A 22,148-nucleotide genomic window follows, 5' to 3' on the forward strand; every position below is an offset into this window, starting at 1 on the left:
CGCGCACGACCGGGCTGAACCTGAAATAACAAACAATACCATTTAATCCCTGTGACAAACACACCCACTGCCACTGATCCACACCTTGGAGGTGGAGGAAGTGGCTTTTGTCACTGGACATTCATGTTTGTATTTCTAATGTCATCGGATGGTACTCACACACAGTGACTCAACAACCGTGGCTGTTAATCAGGTCAAACAGGGACTAAGAGCTGGATTACAGAAAAGGCTTTGATCCAGATATTTTCCTTTTGTGTGTATGTCGCTTTTTAAAAGATCTAAGTTTTAGCCTGAACAGTTTTAACTGTTCAGAAAGTAAAAATGGTTTATAAGATGAGAATAAGAGTAAGAACAAATTGCAATTGTAATAAGCAGGTTTTCCAAGTTTTATTATAGGGTGAGGCATAACCATGAGTCCATTCACGGAGCGTTAGCTATTAAATATCTTTAACACCACTCATCACACTGATATTTTTAAACTGGTCTGTTACACTTTATGTACATAATGGCACACACAAATGTCTGGTTTGCTATCTTTGTGGGGACCTCCCACTGGCATAATGCTTTCCCTACCCTAACCCTAATAATCAAAGATGAATGCCTAACCCTGACTCCTACCCTAAACCTAACCATAACCCGGATGGGTCGAACACTGAGCTAACACTCTGCTTGTGTTTGATCTACCACAGCTTCCTCCTTCATCCTCTGTGCCGTTGAAGTCGTGATGTGTAACTGCATGTCAGCATGTCGATGAATTTGAATTTGCAAGATTTGCCATTTCGTTGCATTCAATGGTAAAAGCAGGATTGACAGTAACTAGTTTTACCTCAGCCTAGGCCTCAGTCCCATTGATTACCTGAAGCAGGACATGTAACTGTTGGCAATGCTAGTATGGCTTCCCACCACTAAAGGCCTGTTGGTGTATGAATGAAAAAGATGGCCGGGGTGGGAAGAAAAAACACCTCGTGCTCTTTGAACCTAGAAAACAGGAGGCAGAAATTACATATCTGGACAAATATCACTAGGCTAAGCATATTTATGTTTTCTGACAGAGAACAGGGGGAACAGCTAATTTTCTTCTAAAATGCTGCACTTTTCTTTTCCTTTAAAGGAATCACTATGTGTGTGTTCAGTCTCTGTATGATGTTTCGTATGTGCACTTTTGATCCCTTTGTCCTGAACATGGCACAAGAGAAAGACTCAATATGAAGTTCATCCACATCTCTTAAAAATACCAAAATCTGTGTGCATACTGTGGTTATTTGTGTGGTTGTAAACGATGCTGTTTATCAGATGGCAGTGCTGTCATGATGCTTTTGCAATGTTGACAAAACGCACTTTGTGTTACATCAAAGACGTGTCAGAACATGATGGATGTTCTACATGGATGTGATGATGATGCTACCATATTCTTCTGCCTCCTCTCAGCTGGAGGCCTGTATGAACTCAATGCACCCATGATTCAGCTCACCTGCTATCTTCCAACAAACACTGCCCCCCTGTGGCGCACAGCTGCTAGAGCCAAGCACATCCACAATTCATTTTGCCCAGTGACAGTCACATCGTACAGACTATATAAATAAAACACCAGTGGAGCCTAAGAGGAGAATGAAACAGGTAGATGCTTGTTGTTTGGATTGAGTGAGCCAAATCTGCAGTCTCACTGAGGGAGGAGGATGTGGATGTGTCAGGCCTCGTTCCCTGTTACAACTAGAAATGGGGATTCTCAGGAACCTACTGGGATAAAGTATAGATAAACTACACCCTCTAAGGTTTTAAATATCAGGGCATAATACAAAAATGATCTTGTTCGTAGGAGTTGAAATTACTGTATATGACAACTGATAATATCAAGCAGAAATTATTATTATTTTTTTTAAATCACCATTGTAGGCGTACATACACTTCATGCCTATCTACCTTACTTTTACGAGATAACAAACTCAGAAACGGCTACAAAACAGGTGGACACGACTGAATGTGCTTTCCTTTATTTGCAATAAAAAATAGGTATAAGAGCTCCCTTTACAAATACGCCAGGAAAATGCAGCACATTGTGAACACTGCTCCCATGCAGAGAGCACGTGACTGCAGTGGAGTCACAAACATTTGAAGAGGAAACGGCAACACAGAGAGAATATGCATTTATATGCACACTGACAATGTAATTATAGCCACGACCTAATCTGCTTAAAAGTCTGCATAAAGAGACTCAGGACGCTCTTTATTATTGACAACTGCTGAATTCCATCTGTAGGATAAATATATAGAAATCTCCTTTCAGACATTTAAGTAGAATTTTCTCATTTACATTCATTTTCTCACTAAGAAAATCCACACGTGCAAAATCATGTCATGAATTTTTAAAAACCTCCATTGCTCTTGTTTTCTTCCCCCCTTTTTGGCATGCTTCATATGTTATTGCTAACAGACACTGTGAGAGCTTGAAATTGTGGGTAGAAACCCAAATTTAACTACCAGGTACAAAGAAACTCCAATTTAAGGCCAATTTAAAAACAAGACAAACCAAAAAAGACAAACAAAAACTTTAAACATTATGCAAATTTGGGTTACAGGATCAATATTGTGCGCCAATTTTAGGATTTTTAAATCAACAACTGTTGATGCCAAGTGCCAACAGAAACAGATCTGTAGCAGCAAAAACGTTTACAAAAGAAGAAAAAAAAATTAACTCTTTGCAATTGTTCACATCGACATGTCTGTCAGGCATCAGAGATACATAGAAAGTGCTTGGGTGATTTCATATCAACATATCCAACTGCTCATTAGAAAAATCCAGGAATTCCATTACAGTGTGCATGTAAATGAACAGGAAGAGGATGAGAGAGAAAGATTGTTGAAACGTTCCTTAAATAAAACATTAAAAAGGCCTTAGAGTTACAATTATACACAGAAATTCACCCAAATTAAATTTGAACATATACATACACTTAAGGGCATAGCAGAGTGAGAGAAACAAACATAAAAATACACAATCAGCCCCTATAACTACATCAGTCCCAAAGATATGCTACATTTAGGACATTAAAAATAAAATATCCAGATCAGCATTATCAGGATGCATTGTTATCTGCTCTTTCCTAAACGCTAGCACGACTTGAGTGATGGAGGTTTAAGCTTTAGTCTTACGCTCAATCGCTCTTCAGAACTAGTGCAGATGTAGAGTTGCACTTGATCTTACACACCGCAGTGTGTGATGGTTTTTAGTGTTAGCATGAGTGAAATCACAGTCTCAACACAAAGGCTTTCATGGCATTCATTCCTTCCTTTCACACTATCTGAGGTACTGATGCTTATGCACCAGAGTTTCGGCTCAGGAAGATTTCAAGCGAGGCATCAGCTGTTTGTCCGCTTTTTTTTATTTTTTATTTATTTAATCCTTACCAAGTGGGCCGGGCAACCTGGCAGAAACACCTGTATCTGTCTTTTTATTGAAGAGTGGATGGAATCACAACGCTGAATCTGACTCCAGAGTAATTTAACTCCAGGGTAAATGGCCAAATTATAAATGTAATGCACAGATTTTATTCTGAAAGCTCTGACAGGAAGTGTGGATTTGTATCTCCTCTTTTTTGCCGCCTTTTCGGGGTGTTGGTCTGCCCGAGTTGTTCCTCGTCCACCATGCTGTCTTCTTTAGAAAATAAGCTACACCTTTCATGATAAATACTGCATTGTAGGAGTGCGGTCCTAAATGTCACAAGTGAGCCTTATGAAATCTGTATAATATAAAGAAAACAAAAAGCTGATTCTGTATGTGTAGTCTTGGGGGAGGAAAAATATCTACAACCTACAGCCTGGCCAGTACATTCACATGTGCTGCCATCATGCAGTATTTTTGCATTTTCTTTCTTCACACATCGCTGGGGTTCGTTTGTTTTTGGTTCCCAGTCGTGAATCCTGAAGACTGCACAGCTCTGTTCCCATTTTGTTAAACACTGCTTAAAATGTATAGGAAAAAAATCCTCTTGAACCTGAACACACTGCTTATGTGAGAACAGGTTTTTGTTCCTTCATAAAAAGAGCCCATGTTGACCATAATGAAAGCATTCCTACTCAGCTCGATTGATTTTTCCTCCTACAAGACTGAAAACGCCACATCAAAGATCACTGGTTTAGAAGTGTGTTGTGGTCGGGTTCACTCATGAGTAGTGAAGCTGGTTGGGAGATGCTGGATAAAGAAAGAAAGCAGGAACACCTTCATGCCAGCGCTGTGACCCACCTGATACTCTCAGCAGAACTGACAGGCGTTCGGGAGGGCTACGTGACACAGGAATGAGCATCTGAGAATAAACTGACGCAGGAGAGAATGAACGAGTAAACACGTACAAAGTGAATCAGTCAAGGAGCGACCCGACGAATGACCGAACACGTTTCTGAACTGCATAGATGCCAGAGCGGTTCTTCCAAGCAGCTCCTCCATCACCGTGGCCTCTTGCGAGTGACAAAGATGAGGACTCTTCGGATGGCAATGAGGCGATCCTTGAGGGAGGTCATGGCCAGGATTGTGAGCTGGGCACGGTTTTCCAAGGGAAGAACAGCAAGCAGCCACCAGGACCAGGCTGGACCACTGGGACTGGCCTGTAGTACAACAAAGATTTGTTCAATTTAGAAACAGTTTACACAGATTAGAAAAACCTTCAGTGGTCACATGACTTAGCAAAGCCCTAGTTTTCTAATAGAGTCATTTTATGTGACTTTAGAAGACAACTCTTTGTTTGAAAACACACAGCTCTTCTATTTTGCCATCTGCAGCCAAAACAGTTACTCATGTAGGGTATTAAAAAGCATGCAAACACTGGGAACCTTGCCGAATATGAAATGCACACATCCATTCAAGAGCAAAAAGAATTTTCTGTGACTATTCCTGAGATGTTGCTGATTTTCTTTCTTTCCTGCCATCACAAGGTGTTTATCAAACTGCGCCTTTATTTATAAATGAAAATCCGTGAGTCAACACTGCACTTTCAGACCTGTGGGTCCGGGTCTTTCCTGGGAAGGTGTCCAAAGTGGCTGTGTATCTGACTCTTCATGTTGTCTTTCAGAGATGTGAACCAGCCGTTGGCCTGATCATACACGGAGTCGTGCAGCTTCAGAAGCTCTGTTAGCTCTTCCCCCGCCACCTGATCAGACAGACATATTTTATAAGCGTTTTAGAAAAAACAAACAAACAATGACATGTTTTTTTTCCTTTCATATGAAAGGACTACATTTGCCAGTGGCACACTAGCAGAGACTCAGGTTTGTTTTTCTTTGCACTGCTGAACAGTGACAGGCAAAACCCCCCCCGAGCTCTGCTTTGTGCCACTCTGATTGTCAGTAGTGTGATGTAAAGTGTCTGAAATGGTTCTACTGACAGAACATCAGCACATCGCTCCTCACGCCCACCTTCTTGTCTTCCAGGTACTCAATCTTAGCAGTGTTGTAACCATCTCTCTGGCCGTGGCTGAGGACCTTGAACCGTGACACGCCAATGGTGTCAGCCACTGAACGGCCGTCGGGAAAGAACTTCACGTCTCGCACCTGAAACACAGTATTTCATATCAGCACTCATATGATTTCTATCTGACTGCTCACAGGGACGCACAAGAAAATCTGTGAAGAAAGAAATACCTGCAGCATACAGCCATAGTCAGCAAAGCCTTTGAGCTCATCAGCGATGCACATGCCAAACTGCTTGGTACCAGTTTCCATTGAGCGGCGAATCATCAGGCGGTAGCGTGGCTCAAATACGTGCAGAGGGCAGGGGATGGTGGGGAAGGCCATGGTACACACAAAGATGGGCACTTCCTGGTTTAGACTGCAAGAGACACAGTGAAGAAATTGTTACTTTTTGTGTGTGTGTTTGAATAATCAATAGGTTTGCTAAAACAATCGTGAATGTGTGCACGGGTGTGTTAGTAAAACTGACTTGGAAAGCTCCTTCATCTCCTCTTCATGGATTTTCTTCCTCTCTGCCAGCTCATCTCCTAGGTAACGCTGCAGGACTTCCTCCATCAGCAGGGTCTTGTTGTAGCCCCTGCTAGCTAGATACTGTAAAAATACACAATAGCACATTTTCCTGCACATGAGCATTACAAAGAAAAATATTACCGTCAATTTATTATTAAAGATTTTATTCATTCATTCTTTTCCTGAATAAGTGAAACCTGCATTTTTTTTGTCTAATCGACAGTTCAAAACACCTTCCATCACATGCTACATTAAACATTATGAACACAGAAAAGAAAAACACTAAACAGGAGTCACACTGACATCACTACCCTCTATGAACAAGTGTACCTCAGACAGATTCTCCTTGCACAGAGGACAGTTGGGATTGTGGTCCAGACAGCGTTCCAGACATTTGAGGCAGAAGGTGTGACCACAGGGAGTGGCCACAGGCTCGTAAAACAATCTGGACGACAAATGAGCAAAAGCACCCAGCAGAATGCCAACATGACAAACTTGCACACACTAATTTAACAGGTCTTAAGCTGCAAATGCTGAAACTGAACTGGGTGAGCTTACCTCATGCAGAGTGAACACTCCAGGTCTCCACTGTCCAACAGCTCAGCAGGAACTGATCTACCTCCACAAGCAGCAGTGGTCTGACGGATCTCCCCCTCATCTGCACAATAAATTATCATCCTCAGCACAAGTTTGAGCAAAGCAAGATTCCTCTTTACCTCAGCAGCACATCAAGTACAAACATTAACGTCTGTATTGTTGGCAAAAGTAGGCTCGGGAGTTTTCTTCAGTAGCGGAATAAAATGATTCATTGAAATAAATCATTTTAATTCATATGGAAAATGCAAAATTTGCTTTTCATTGTTTTCTAACATAACTAAAAGACCAAAACTTATTTCTGTAGAGATGAGAAACTGTTTCTAAATGAGCCGATCAAATTTAATGCCTCATCTACTGAATAAGAACGGCCCCTGGCTGGTAAACAGAACAGCTGCTGTCCACCATCGTCATACCCTCTAGAGCAGCTTCTGCTAACACCAAAACTAAAACATCTTAAGAAGAGAGGGAAAAAAACTCTGTTGTTACCAAGAGCAAACACAATGCACTCCTGCTATATGAAGAACTGAGACAAAGAGACACTTATTTTGAAGCCAATCTCCTCCCAGCAGTAGACAAATCATTAGTGTTAACATGCTGCATGTCTAATGTGTCTTAAATGGTACGCTCAGAGGCAAGTGTTGTGCTGAAACTAATTCTGCAGGACAATCAGACACTGTGAAAATGTTAATGAACTCAAACGTGTAAAACGCTGTGTAGAAAAGAACTGTGCAACAGAAAATACTGTTTAATAGTGATTATATGTCCAAAAAACTCCCTCTGAGGAATTTCTCAGCTGTGGTGCTGTATAATGATTATATAAGCATCCAACCTAATCGTACACACCATAAATCCCATATCATAAAGCTGTCATCAATTCAATATACCCCTGCAAGATGTGGGTGTGTTTTGGGGATATTGCACCAAATATGAGGATTTAATAAAATACCCATCTAGATAAGCTATACTGCATAGTAACGCAGGTATCTGTAGATACATGTGAGCCTCATGGAAGAGCTGTGCGTGGCTGATGAATCTTAACGTTTAAGACCGCCACAGCTTTCTAGTCCATTACCTAACGAACCTGATTTGCGTGACCTACATTCTGAACATCCGCTTTTCATTTTCTTGACACAGATCTCGTTTTAAATAGTAACACTACATGCTAATGCTATTTGGAAAATTACATGACTGTGACTCATTTTCCTTTCATTATGCAGCCAAGATTTGGGTAAAATTACGCCCTCGTATTTTGCTGTTACACTTGAAATAGAAAACAGCTTTTCGCAAATTTTCTGGACAGATGTGATGACTAAGGATTTCTCAGTGTACGTTCAAATTTAACACCTCTGCACTGCTCAGAAAAGAGGGAGAAGAAGCAAAATGCCAGCAACCTGCTGTCCTAATCCATGATCAATATAACAATAAGAAAAACATAATGTAACTCATCAGTTTAAATGAACCATTCAGTATCTCACAATGTCAGTGAATACACTAAATTACGAAATTAGATTTTGGTCCTGAGTAGTCAGATTAGCTCAAGTTACTGGAGGCTGAGTCAGAATCCTAAAAACCCAAATAAGGACTCCTTAAGAAACTTTTAGAATCCTTCAATATCTGATCTCTTTCAAAGAAACCAAAGAAATTCTTCAAAACATCATTGCTATTCATGTCTTTATGTATGCAAAAACTGTTCTGTACATCAACTGTGGTTCAAATCATGAAAGGGAGAGCATGTGATGATGCAGCACTGTTTGAGCCAAAGAGCAGCATTTCCACCAACTGAAGAATACACTCATTCTCCGAAAGGAGTAATTCCTGGTACTATGTGTTCCATTTCTTTCGCAACTTTAAGCATCCTAATTGAATATGGAGTGCCAATTAGGGCTGGGCCATATTATACCATTCACGGTAATACCGGTATAATGTTAGGCAACGATAGGAAAATGAAATATCGCGATAGAATGGGAGTAAAACGCGCATGCGCAGTGCCTTTGTTTTCATACGCACATGGCCGATTGTTGAGTGAAACAGATGAACCAGAATTGGTTTGTAAAAATGGTGCAACTTCAGTGATGTGGAACTGGTTTGGTGTTTGTCCGTCAGATACACAACAAAGCACATTTTTTGCAGAACATGCAAGCGGCTGTCCTTATTGTCGTATTTGTCGGACTAAGATGCTCTTAAATCTGGGAGTAATCTGGGTCCTAAACCCCGTATTTCTCAGGTCAAACAACACTGCAGCATCACTTAGAGTTAAAAACTGTCTAAATTCTTTCATCTTTAATAAAACGATCAGCATTGCTGCTTTACCAGGTGTAACTATGAAGTTTAACTTCCAGGCATCCATGAAAACAAAAGTTATTACATTTAACGGAGTTAGAAGCTAGCAGGAAGCTAGCGGAAGTTAGCTCGCTAGTTTCGCTAGTTACCTAAGCATGATATTGCATGTTCTGACTGAGAGATTTCTGAAAAAATTCAAACGTACAGCTCTGCTATCACTTCCAACATAAATGAAGACAGGAAACTAAACAGCAGTGACGTTTGTAGGGTTACTGAAGTTGGGCTAGCTGGTATATAATGATGTGCTACGTGATCGCTAGCGACACAGCTATGTTAGCATAACATAAACAGTGAAGCTGGAGGACGAACACTAACACTTTTCCACTTGTAAAAGTTAACGTTAAGGTTCCTGATAGTTGGAGACAAATTCAGTCGCATGGCAGGATGCTGTAAACGGACCAAACTTCAGTCAGGAGAACAACTGAGATAATCAATCCACAATATGAGGTCAGTCATTAATATACTGCAACAACATGGGAATAGAGCAGCTGCCAGAGAATTCAACATTAATGAATCAATGGTACAGAAGTGGAGGAAGCAAGAAGAATGAGTTTAATAAAGTTTGATTTATCTGACTGCTTTGTTTCGCTTAATGTGCCTTATAATCCCGTGCACCTTATGGTCCGAAAAATACGTACTGCACACTGCAGTTTAATGTTGCAAAGCACCTCTTTTTAACTTCAGTGGATATTATACATGGTTATGCTCAGGATATGTCAGCCCATTTCTACTGGAAATGCCTTTTGGTTAAACTTTCAGCAAGGAATTTGCATTTGCACTGTTACATTTTTATAAAGCTTTAATGTACATAAAAACCAGCTTCTTGTTTAAGTGAAAATAAATGGAAGGTTGTCTTTTTGCACTAGTAATGTTGTGGAGTTGTATTTTGTCTCGCATCAATTATATCGTCAGTTATATCGTTATCGCAAATTTTCAAATATATATCGTGATAAATATTTTTGGCCATATCGCCCTGCTCTAGTGCCAATGATGATAAAACAACCCTACCACAAATATCTACATTTTACCTTTTTCCACTACAGAGGTTAATGTAAAGAAATAAAATTATATTTAACTGAATTATTTTGGTTTCATACCAACTCTGAGAAGTTTAGAGGGAGGGCTGAAGGTTGCTGAAAGTTCATCACTCTTGTGTTTCCTCTTAAGGCCACCAGGGGGTGCTGGCAGTGCAGCCAAAACATCAGCCAGGCTCTTTGTGCTGCCCTCCCTTGGAGAAGGGTCCGATTTACCAGCAGACAGAGCACAGAGTCTGGAGGATGAGTCGTCCACTGGAGGGCTTTTAGTCACAGTGAACTCTGAGTCCTGGAAACACAAACACACAGACAGAAAAATACGTTAGCATATCAGGTGGATTAAAAAAAAGAAAAGAAAAAGAATGATTAGTTCAAAAGCGCCTTTGTGGAAGATCATATTCAGAATTATAGAGAGTATTAGATGCTACTACAACAACTCTCACTCGAGTAGTTTTGGGGTTGGTTGCAACAGATGTAGTTGTTAAGACCACTTGTATATCCATGTATCAAACACCTTATAAATAGCTACTTTTTTTTCCCTTCTTCCTTATTCACAAGCGCCAACCGCAGCGAGTACTTTGATTTGGCAGATTCTTATACATATACAGTTACCTGTGAGGAGGATGAGCCTGGTTTCTGTGGAAGTGGCCTCAGGGAACTGAGCAAGGCAGGAGGTTTGATGAGACGCGTAGCCAGGCCTCCTTGCAGAGGGTGCAACGGCGTTGGAAGATCCTCATTCTCAAATACAGAGGAGAACAGCTCGCCCAGGACCTTCAAGGTGAAAGAAAACAGGTGGCTAATTAACAATCGCAAAGAAGTAAGCACAGGAAAATTTACCACAAGAAAGTCACCAAAAACAGGATCAAAGACAGCTGTATACTCATTTGCACTCCCCATTTATATCACTCTCAGGAAAACTGAAGAAAGCAGAAGGCTTTAACTTAAAGCACTTACACTTTCTTAAATCATATTTTGAACAAAATCGATTTTATTCCCATTTCCTTTAAAGGGTAGAGCCATATACAGAGAGGCTTTGTAATGACACTGGCAATAGCAGAATTTACAAATGAGAAACCTTCTTTCAGCTGCAAAACTGAGCATCAGCAAAACTAATTATTCTATCACGTAGTTATGTGGGCAGCGCATGGTTAGCGCCGTTGTCTCACAGCATGATCTCCCTGTGCCAGTTTTCTCCAGGATCCCCAGTTTCCTCTCATGCTCCCAGGACATGCAAGTTTATTTAAAAGCTTATCCGACTATAGTTTGTTAAGAGGTTCTGAGAATTATGACATGTTTTAGTCCGTATCAAATTACATATTTCACACCAACAACTGGTTCTGTCTTACCTTCTGAGCTTCCAGTTTCACTTTGGCCCAGTCGGGCTTTAGTGCCACACACAGGAAATACTCTTGTAAGGCTTCATCTTTCCGGCCTGCTTTACTCAGTGCTGTAGCTTTCAGATAGTGAGCCTAAAAATGACAGAAAACTTGTGTTTGATTTTTGAGGCATGGGCTGTGATAATGACATTTCTAATAATAACAAGATTAAACCAAATGTCCCTCCTTTATGACGTTTTGAAATTTACAGTTTAGAGAATTTGTTACCCAGATACACAACTATTACTGGTACACGCACTGACCCCTTGAATAAAGTAATAAAAAGGAACATTTTTTCCTCCTCGTGACATGCAAATTCTAAAAATGTGACCACACGATAATGTGTGTTGAGTGGATGGACACTGGTCCAGGGTATCTGACTATGGCAGAGAACCTGCGTGTCACAGAAGGTCAAGAACATCATTGTACCATTATTAGTTTCAGCATCTTTTTATTGCCAGAAATAATGACTGGTAATACAGGAAGCAGAATATTTATTCACGGTTTATTTTTATACAGAGAAGTAGGTTAAGCAAACCATGCCACACACCACAGCATTTATAACCTAAGCTAGTTTGCATTACCTGTTCCTAGATGAGCTTTTAACACACACACACACACACACACACACACACACACACACACACACACACACACACACACACACACACCAAAACTTAAACAACAAATTATATTAAATTATAGACACCAACAGCACAGGGCAGAGACTGCAGTATAATAAAGGTAAAATAAGACTGCACGTCCAATTCATCTTTAAAAACCGTTTTAGTTTAAGTTTATAATGATCTCAATCAGGCTTCAGTTTGAGTTCTGTAAGCTAATAGTTCCACATGTTAATAAGACAAATAGAAAAATGCCATTTTCCAAAATGATTTCTGTGCCCTGCAGTTTCTAACAGATGTGCTGCACGTTACTGAAGCCAAACCTCGAACAGGAACCACAAAGTCACAGCCGAATATGTGAGCATTTGTATAATAATTGTGGATTAGCAAATTGCAACAAACATTGAAATACTGCAATCTTGCTGGCTTCTTATCCAGAATTTGCCCATTTGTATTTCATCATAAGAGGCCTGACTGTTTGAAGTGATGCTTGTGACCAAAAGGTTACACAATAACTAATAACAATGAGAATGTATAAAAAGGGACTGACAGCATGAAATGGCAAATATAAGTTTGTTTTTGCAACTTTGGTCACATTTGAGCAGCTGGACTCTCAGTGACAACTACTGAATGCTGCAGCACTTAATATGAAATGTGACCATTATCTTTAGTCTTGGTCTTCATTCTCACTCAGGTACATTTAATTTTGTCCTATAAATCACTTCAAACTTTTCCCCAGTTCAAATTGTTCATCTTACCTCTGTCCACAGGGTTTTTAGCCTGCAGAGACTGCTGGCATCCTGCACTGCCTGGCTGAAATTCTGCATCTCCAGGTGCAACTCAGCCCGCTGATGCAACAGTCTGCCTGAAGAGGGCACTGTATACACAGGGATGAACAGACATCAGTTCATTGGATAGGTCTCCAGGCAATAGACTGTTTTTTCTAGGTCTAGGAGAAGTAGGGCAATAATGTAACATGTGGCATGAGACCAGTTACACGTGTTAGAACACCATCTAACTTATGTTACAACTCTAATAACTGACATCAGCCACACCAGCGGACATTAACATTTAGTCTCATCTGCTTGGAATGCATGCCTACATAAACACACTGCTTCATGCATCACGTACGCAAATTATGCACTTTACTGGTTTCTTTGAGAAGGATGAAAAAGTTCCAGCCTAAAGTATATTTAACCCACTTTGTCTGAATGGCTTTTAGTTGTCAATAAGCAAAATAACACTCGCTGTCATCTAAGATTTCAAAGCGACCTGATAGTTAGTTCATAACATAATATACAAGTTGAACAGGTATTCATAACGAAAGAAAGACATTTGTGGAACAGCTAAAAATGGCACATGGTTGTAAAGAAACAGGAAGAAAAGTTTGCAAAAGTTTAGATGCTCAGTTGCCACCGTCTTCTAGTTTCATTACTAAGTGTGTGTATGTGTACACAACAGAGCCAATGTTTCAGTGCAGAAAAAGCAACGCAGTTTCTACAATATCCGTGCAGCTTAATAAGGGGTTCAGAAACCTGGTGTCTGAACCTCTTGGGCAAACTTTGCCCATAGGATCAGGACAATCAACCAAAGTATGACAGTAAACAAACAAGAGGACCAGCCTATCATCAATGTGTGGGACATAATAGTTGAGGGAAAGTATAGTATAGAAAGAACTACATGGCTCCGTTACCATAAAAACCGCAACTAATAACATTTTTTGAGACTCATCATTTATCTGACTGCATTTTCTCCATCTCTTTACACAGATGGAGACCATTTGCAAAAATGTAAGACTATGCTTTACATGCCATACCCTTGCACACCACACATATCAGGACATATTATCTGCTAAATTTATAATTCAATTACATGCAATCCAAATGACAGATACCAGACAGCCTCCTGCTGTCTTTGTTGGGAAAACACTGGCTGGCAGTGACAAAACTGTGAAAGCACTCTGTCCTCCCATCACCCAGAGTCATTCACAAGACAGAAGGCATGAATCAGTATTGATCTGGGGAGAGAAATGCCTGAAAGGATGCCACAGGGATGGTGCATAGTCCTTTTATCTGAACTGTGATTTCAAAATTTTCAGCTAAATCAGGCTGATCAGTTTTATAAAATGACATTAAAGTGAGAACAGCAGAAAACCAAAGAGGAGTCTGAAAAAAGAATTACAATTAAAAGCTGCTTTAATAAGTAGGCCAGATGTGGGAGGGGAAGGAGGAGTCAGTTTTAACTTTCTGAGGATTCAAACTGTGCAACATGATCTTGCCATGGCCCATGATTAATGAAACACACTGGCTGCCTTTATGTAATGTGCCAACATAACAGAACACTCCGTTTTATAATGTTTAGGACAATTTGTCCTTAAAGTTACCAGAAAAATAAATAAATAACTAAAATAAATGAATAAATAAACATGAAGCAAATGAGGGTGTTAAAATAGGCTGTTGTTTTTCTGTTTAAGTACAATTAATGACCAACTACCGTTCACCCAAACGTTACCCAACACTGCTTATCCAACACCATACATAAGGGGAGGAGTTAAGGGTTATGTCAAACCAGAGACAATACGATGACCTTCTTCTAGAAGGACACTGACCCAACCCGGCCAGACAAATCTGATGAATGTATTCATACAGTAGCGACTGAGCAAATAAAATTTTCAGTTTACATAACGGAGATCACATAACAGTGGAAAAACTAAGTGAGACATCAGGTCCAGAGAACTACATACAGACGTCCCCTCTGCAGCTCTGTGAAAACAGCACAGCCCTGCCAACTATAAAGAGAAAAGCAGCATTAAACAACCGCTTTGCTGTTTCTTGCGTGCACGGGTAGGCTGTGTACTGCTTTGGTAAAAAGGGACGGCACGTCACGTAACACCTCGGTACAATCCAGATAGGAGGGGGTGGCGCCCCTCATCGGTGACACTGAGAAGTTAAGACTTAAAAAGTAGGTCATTGCACAAAAACATTACACTTTTAATTGCAATCTGTCAAGTTAAACACTGGAATTAGCACAGGGTTATCTCTCGGTGCGCATGTAGTGGCTGTGTGCAGTCTTACCTAGATCCACTGCTCCGTTGTATTTCTCCAGAGCCTCTAAAAGATTCTGCTTTTTCCACGAATCCTCTCCTTCGATCCATAATTTCCTAGCTTTACTCTCAGTTGCAAACAGTTTGTCCAAGAGGCCACTGAGTACAACGTTTATTCTCCGGCCGTTCGGCAGTCCTCCTTTCCTGCTCAGATTTTGTTTGCAGTGTACACAGTTTGTGACAGAGTCGTCATCTGTGCAGCGTTTGCAGAAAGTGTGTCCACACTCCACGGTTGTAGGCTCGTGGAGCAAACACTTGCAGAGATGACAGGAAAACAAGTCCAGGGCTTCATCATCCTCACACTCCCCACTATTTTGAAACCCGTCTTCCCCGCTGCTGCTTTTATTGCTCCCGTTTACAGTGGCGTGGATGCCCAGCTCTTTCTCACGCAGAGTTCGGGCGATGGTTTCCACCAGGAGTTGAAGCTCCTCCGGGCGCAGCTTGCCAAGGCTGGCCGCTGTACAGTACGAGTCCAACGCTTCGGATATCCGCCCGGCACAGGATAGCGAGTCGGCCTTCCTCAAACACAAGCCCCTGTCAGGGTGCTGGAGATCTGCGAGTTGGGATCTATAGATCTCTACGGCCAAATTGAAGTCCCCGGCCCGGCTGGCCTCTTCTGCTACCTCCAACATTTCAGGGCAGATCCCCGCAGCTCCTGGATTGGAGAGCGGGTGGACGAACGCTTCGCCCTGGTGAGACCTTAGTCCGGTCTCCATCTTCTTCTCCCGACGGGAAAATCAGACGCTTAGAAGACTATGAGAGTCACTGAGAACATGGCACAAGCACACACACTCCCCACCATAAGAAATCATTTCCCCAGTTATTGCACACTATCTTTAGCGTTTTTAAATGTCAACCCAGACTTCCAGTTGTGTCCAACTCTCAGTGATGGCCATGAGTCCGATCCATAAGACCTCAACCCAGATAAAACAGGGGGCCTGTGTAGCATGGCTGGTCCTCGATAAGTCCCAGTATCTGATGTAGTTTCACTGCAAACACCTGGAAGTTGAAGGTCGGCGTTATTTATTACAAAAACTTTCAGCGTATCGAGGACCTCATCGCTCCCTTTACAACGCGGAGGTAGTTTTATTTATGTCCCGTCTAAAGACAGAAACTTCTTTAGAAGAAGAAAAAAAACACACACACACAAAATGAATCTACGGCATGTTTAGGTACGAACCGGTGGGTAAAATCCAAGGAGCTTAGTAAATAAGCAGCTTAATTTCCATGGATCGTGCTAACTCGTAGTTATGATGGTAAATGTCCGCAATAAAGGTCAGGTTTCGAGCCACAGAAGTCCCATATAGAGTGGATAAATGCTAGACCCACAAGCTCATCATTTCTACAAGAAGTCACAGCTGATCGGCCGTGTTTATATAAGAGAGCCCGGGAGCAGTTAAGTCCGGGGAGCCAGCTAACGTTACTACTGGCTAACTGGACAACACATACTGCCACTTCGCAGTTTGTTAAACTCCGGAACTCTTTCCGAACCGATATCCCCCAAAAATGTGCATTTACACGACCTCGAAAGTCATTTCTTCGTCTTTTATGGCGAGGAAACCCAAACAAAAACAAAGCTCTCGCCGGAGGTATCCATCTTGGTTGTTAGCCAGCTAGCTTTGAGCTGCTAAAGGTTCTGCTTTGGGATTTCGCATACAATTCGCCGAAGCAGACACAAGACCACACGTGACACACGAGACAAGCTCCTATTGGCCCTTTATGTGGCTCACTTATATAACTCAATAATATTGTATAACCTTTGCAGATATCGCTGAATGAGTGTCTGTGTGCGTTACCAAAAAGACACTTCACGTTTTTTAAATTTAAACGAGGTCTCACACATGATATTACAAAAATAGCCTCGAGTAAAACAAGAGAACGCAGCTTTCGGTTCTGGTTGAGTTACTTTATTCACTTTAACTTATAGTTTCATCTGTGGGAGTTGATTCATTGTTTTATGTAATGCTTTATATAAGCAGTGTGTCAAGTCTGGTTTTGGATTTAAAATGCGGACGACATGTTATAGTTAAGATCTATTGCTTAAGCCAAAGGGGAAAAAAGTCTGGTGTACGACCTTATCTTCTGGATCAAGTAAAGCTTTTGTTGTGCTGTTAAATACTCCATAAAGCTGTGACCCAATTTAGGTAATGGGAATCCACACAAGGGTGAATTCTTTTAAACAAAAGAAAAGGTTGTACAGACCCTGCTGCTAAGTATGCACAAGGACGCGGCCAAGAGGGTCCCCAACAGCTCTAGGTGCATTGGGTTCAAATTCAAATTCAATTTTTATTTGTCACGTACACAGTCATACACAGTACGATATGCAGTGAAATGCTTAGACAACTGCTCGTGACCTAAAGAAAAAAAAAGGCTATGAATAAGATAGGAAATAAATATGAAAAATTAAAAAGGGTCAATTTAACTAGGAAGGAATAAAATATAAATTAAGGTTAAAAATGAAATAACTGTACAACACAATTTAGAATGAAGGGTAAATTTAACTGGGAAAGAATAAGATAAAATATATAAATTAAAGTTGAAAATAAAATAACTGTACAACAAAATACACAATACACAGTATAGAACTATATAAGAATGTATGAAGAAATATAAATAAATATATACACAATAACAGAAGCTGTACAAGTATTAACTGGAAATGAAGAATATAGTGACCAGTGTTGTGCAATCCACATTATGTCTTGTGCAGTGCAAATATGCTAAAATTGATTTAAGTGATGAAGTGAAAACAATGTCCAGAATGTCCAGTGTGTGTGTAAGAACTGTATGTGTGGGTCAGTACTGTGTGGTGGTGTGATTGAGAGACCGTATTGCCTGCGGGAAGAAGCTCCTCCTCAGTCTCTCTGTGTTGGTATTCAGGGAGCGGAAGCGCTTCCATGATCTGAACAGAGAGAACAGTCTGTTGTTGGGATGGCTGAGGTCCTTCACGATCTTCCTGGCCTTGGTCCAGCACCGCCTGCTGTAGATTGAGTGCAGGTCAGGGAGCTCGGAGCGGATGGTGCGCTCAGCTGATCGCACAACCCTCTGTAGAGCTCGTCTGTCCTGCATGGTGCTGTTCCCGAACCAGGTTAAGATGTTTCCCGCCAGGATGCTCTCTATGGTGCACGAGTAAAAGTTCCTGAGCACCTTGGAGGGCAGTTGGAAGTCTCTCAAGCGTCTGAGGTGGTAGAGACGCTGACGGGCCTTTTTCACCACGGTGTTGATGTGACAGGACCATGACAGGTCCTGCGTGATGTGAACTCCGAGGTATTTGAAGCTGTCCACTCTCTCCACTGGGCACTCATTGATGACGGGGGTCTGGTAGTTCCTCTCCTGCTTAGTGCTGAAGTCCACTATCAGCTCCTTTGTCTTACTGACGTTTAGGAGGTTGTTCCTCTGGCACCAGTTCTCCAGATTCCTAATCTCCTTCAGGTAGGCCGTCTCGTTGTTATCAGAGATCAGGCCCACCACGACGGTGTCGTCAGCAAACTTGATGATGGTGGTGGAGCTGGTAGTGGCCACACAGTCATATGTGTACAAAGAGTACAGCAGGGGGCTCAGAACACACCCCTGGGGGGCTCCAGTGCTGAGAGTGGTGGAGGCTGAGACATGTCCGCCCATCCTTACTGCCTGTGGTCTGCCAGTTAGGAAGTTGGAGATCCACTGACACATAGATGAGCTGAGTCCCAGATGCTCCAGCTTGGTGGGGAGTGTGGAGGGAATTGTGGTATTAAATGCAGAGCTGTAGTCTATGAAGAGCATTTTAACATAATTCCCCCTTCTAGTGTCCAAGTGAGTGAGTGATGTGTGGAGGAGATGAGAGATGGCATCGTCTGTGGAACGATTTGGACGGTAAGCGAACTGTAGTGGGTCCAGTGTGTCTGGTAGTGAAGAAATGATGAAGTCTCTGACCAGGCGTTCAAAGCACTTCATCACTACTGAGGTGAGGGCTACAGGGCGATAGTCATTGAGAGAAGCAGGGTGGGGTTTCTTCGGGACAGGAACAATGATGGACTCTTTGAAGCATGTGGGGACCGACTGAGATAAAGAGATGTTGAATATCTCAGTGAACACAGGAGCTAGCTGGTATGCGCAGTCTCTGAGGATACGACCTGGGATGCCGTCTGGTCCTGCTGCTTTCCTGGTGTTCACTCTCTTGAAGGCTCTCCTTACTTCATGCTCGGAGATGACGAGAACGTTTCCGGTGCTGGCAGTATCTTCCTGTCTGCAGCCGTTAGCACTAGCATTGTTGGAGACCTTAGCTGCAGCCTCGAAGCGAGCATAGAAAGTGTTCAGCTCGTCTGCCAGAGTCACGGCCGCGTTCATCATACCGGTTGTTGGTGCTTTATAGTCCGTTATTGTCCTTAGTCCCCGCCACAGGCTCCTAGAGTCACTCTGTTGGAGTTGTGACTCTAGGTTTATATAATATATCAAATATATAAAGATAAGCAAAGTTATTTTGTAACCTTTGTTTTGTTTTTACCTTCCTCATACACACAGGGAGAAACGAGGTAAACGATTATCAGTGGATGAGACATATACGAAAAATTAGGTCCTAAGCTTGGTTTGCATTCCAAACACAAATCCACCCTGTCTGCTCCACCTACCAAAATTAAACGACCCAGTTGAAAAACGTGTGCCCCAGTTACCTCCTGCATACCAAATGTAGCATGTCAACATTTATTTCGTTTTTGGTGTGTTGTTGATGGACAGGACTGAGATACAGGGAGTGCAGAATTATTAGGCAAGTTGTATTTTTGAGGAATAATTTTATTATTGAACAACAACCATGTTCTCAATGAACCCAAAAAACTCATTAATATCAAAGCTGAATGTTTTTGGAAGTAGTTTTTAGTTTGTTTTTAGTTTTAGCTATATATCTGTGTGTGCAGGTGACTATTACAAATATACATTTCTGACATTCAAAAACAAAACAAAAACAAATCAGCGACCAATATAGCCACCTTTCTTTGCAAGGACACTCAAAAGCCTGCCATCCATGGATTCTGTCAGTGTTTTGATCTGTTCACCATCAACATTGCGTGCAGCAGCAACCACAGCCTCCCAGACACTGTTCAGAGAGGTGTACTGTTTTCCCTCCTTGTAAATCTCACATTTGATGATGGACCACAGGTTCTCAATGGGGTTCAGATCAGGTGAACAAGGTGGCCATGTCATTAGTTTTTCTTCTTTTATACCCTTTCTTGCCAGCCACGCTGTGGAGTACTTGGACGCGTGTGATGGAGCATTGTCCTGCATGAAAATCATGTTTTTCTTGAAGGATGCAGACTTCTTCCTGTACCACTGCTTGAAGAAGGTGTCTTCCAGAAACTGGCAGTAGGACTGGGAGTTGAGCTTGACTCCATCCTCAACCCGAAAAGGCCCCACAAGCTCATCTTTGATGATACCAGCCCAAACCAGTACTCCACCTCCACCTTGCTGGCGTCTGACTGGAGCTCTCTGCCCTTTACCAATCCAGCCACGGGCCCATCCATCTGGCCCATTAAGACTCACTCTCATTTCATCAGTCCATAAAACCTTAGAAAAACCAGTCTTGAGATATTTCTTGGCCCAGTCTTGACGTTTCAGCTTGTGTGTCTTGTTCAGTGGTGGTCGTCTTTCAGCCTTTCTTACCTTGGCCATGTCTCTGAGTATTGCACACCTTGTGCTTTTGGGCACTCCAGTGATGTTGCAGCTCTGAAATATGGCCAAACTGGTGGCAAGTGGCATCTTGGCAGCTGCACGCTTGACTTTTCTCAGTTCATGGGCAGTTATTTTGCGCCTTGGTTTTTCCACACACTTCTTGTGACCCTGTTGACTATTTTGAATGAAACGCTTGATTGTTCGATGATCACGCTTCAGAAGCTTTGCAATTTTGAGACTGCTGCATCCCTCTGCAAGATATCTCACTATTTTTGACTTTTCTGTGCCTGTCAAGTCCTTCTTTTGACCCATTTTGCCAAAGGAAAGGACGTTGCCTAATAATTATGCACACCTGATATAGGGTGTTGATGTCATTAGACCACACCCCTTCTCATTACAGAGATGCACATCACCTAATATGCTTAATTGGTAGTAGGCTTTCGAGCCTATACAGCTTGGAGTAAGACAACATGCATGAAGAGGATGATGTGGACAAAATACTCATTTTCCTAATAATTCTGCACTCCCTGTACTGAACTAAATGTGAAACCTCAACCTTTTTCATTTTTACCTAAACCGTGTGCACAAAACTCTGGAGGGATCTAAATGCTAACGTAGAACCCAGTCAGGACATTTGCTACTGCTGTTTGCTCGTTTTGTTATGGGAGATCATTTTCAGGTTTCAAGTAGCACCATTATACCAACATTTCACATTCTAGACATTGTTTTAGGTGTATTTGACCAAAAATTTGACTGAAAATTCACATGCAAGCTTTTTTTCAAGGCTGTGGTATTTGCCCGCAAACAATACCTTTCAGCTAGCTAAAACAGAATATTATGCTATCACCGAGCAACATGGCTAATGCCTTTCACACAGCTTTGTCTCAACTCCAAAGAACCACAGAAGTAAAAGCTCATAATAATAATTGAAACAATCTTTGAAAAAATGACTTACCAAGCATGGCAAACAACTCAAATATGTAGAGCAAAATGTTCTGAAACGGCTTCACTTCAGCTTCGATTGGAGCCTATGGTGCTGGGGGCGGAGTCTGTGAATTTACTCTGTTGGTGTCATAGCCCCTGTAGGAGTTCAGAGTTAAGAGGTCAAGAGTTAATGTTTCCATTGAACACCTCCAGATTTGACCTAGAAACACTCATTTTTAACACTCGATTTTAACTACTATCATTTTACACCTCAGAGTTACATTAAAAGAATGTGACTCTACTTAGAGTAAAATTAACTCTACTTTTGCAAGAAGACCACTAACACCAAAACATTTAACACTTTTGAAGTTGCTGTGTGGCTAAACATATGAGATTTAAGAGTTTCAGCTCCTTTATTTGTCCTCAGCGTCTTATGTTATGTAGACAGTGAGTTTATCTAATAAAATGAAATGAGATGGGATTATGTTTGTTCAGCTCAGAACACTAAAAACATCTACTTAAAATATTGGTGTCATTC

General features: G+C 41.5%; 1 protein-coding gene across 1 annotated transcript; it reads right to left on the minus strand.

Moving 5' to 3' along the window:
* Positions 1-1,975: 1,975 nt before the first annotated feature.
* Positions 1,976-21,741, minus strand: lonrf2 (LON peptidase N-terminal domain and ring finger 2). Its single transcript, XM_082507362.1, has 13 exons — positions 21,642-21,741; positions 15,015-16,042; positions 12,699-12,817; positions 11,288-11,410; positions 10,554-10,712; positions 10,005-10,230; positions 6,529-6,628; positions 6,301-6,415; positions 5,930-6,051; positions 5,632-5,818; positions 5,407-5,541; positions 4,992-5,141; positions 1,976-4,599 (listed from the first exon to the last, which is right to left on the minus strand). The coding sequence occupies exons 2-13, from the start codon at positions 15,757-15,759 to the stop codon at positions 4,441-4,443; spliced, it is 2,340 nt and encodes a 779-aa protein (XP_082363488.1). The 5' UTR covers positions 15,760-16,042; positions 21,642-21,741; the 3' UTR covers positions 1,976-4,440.
* Positions 21,742-22,148: the final 407 nt, after the last annotated feature.

The sequence above is a fragment of the Aulonocara stuartgranti genome (assembly GCF_965226115.1).
Source record: "Aulonocara stuartgranti genome assembly, chromosome: 16".
NCBI lineage: Eukaryota > Metazoa > Chordata > Actinopteri > Cichliformes > Cichlidae > Aulonocara > Aulonocara stuartgranti.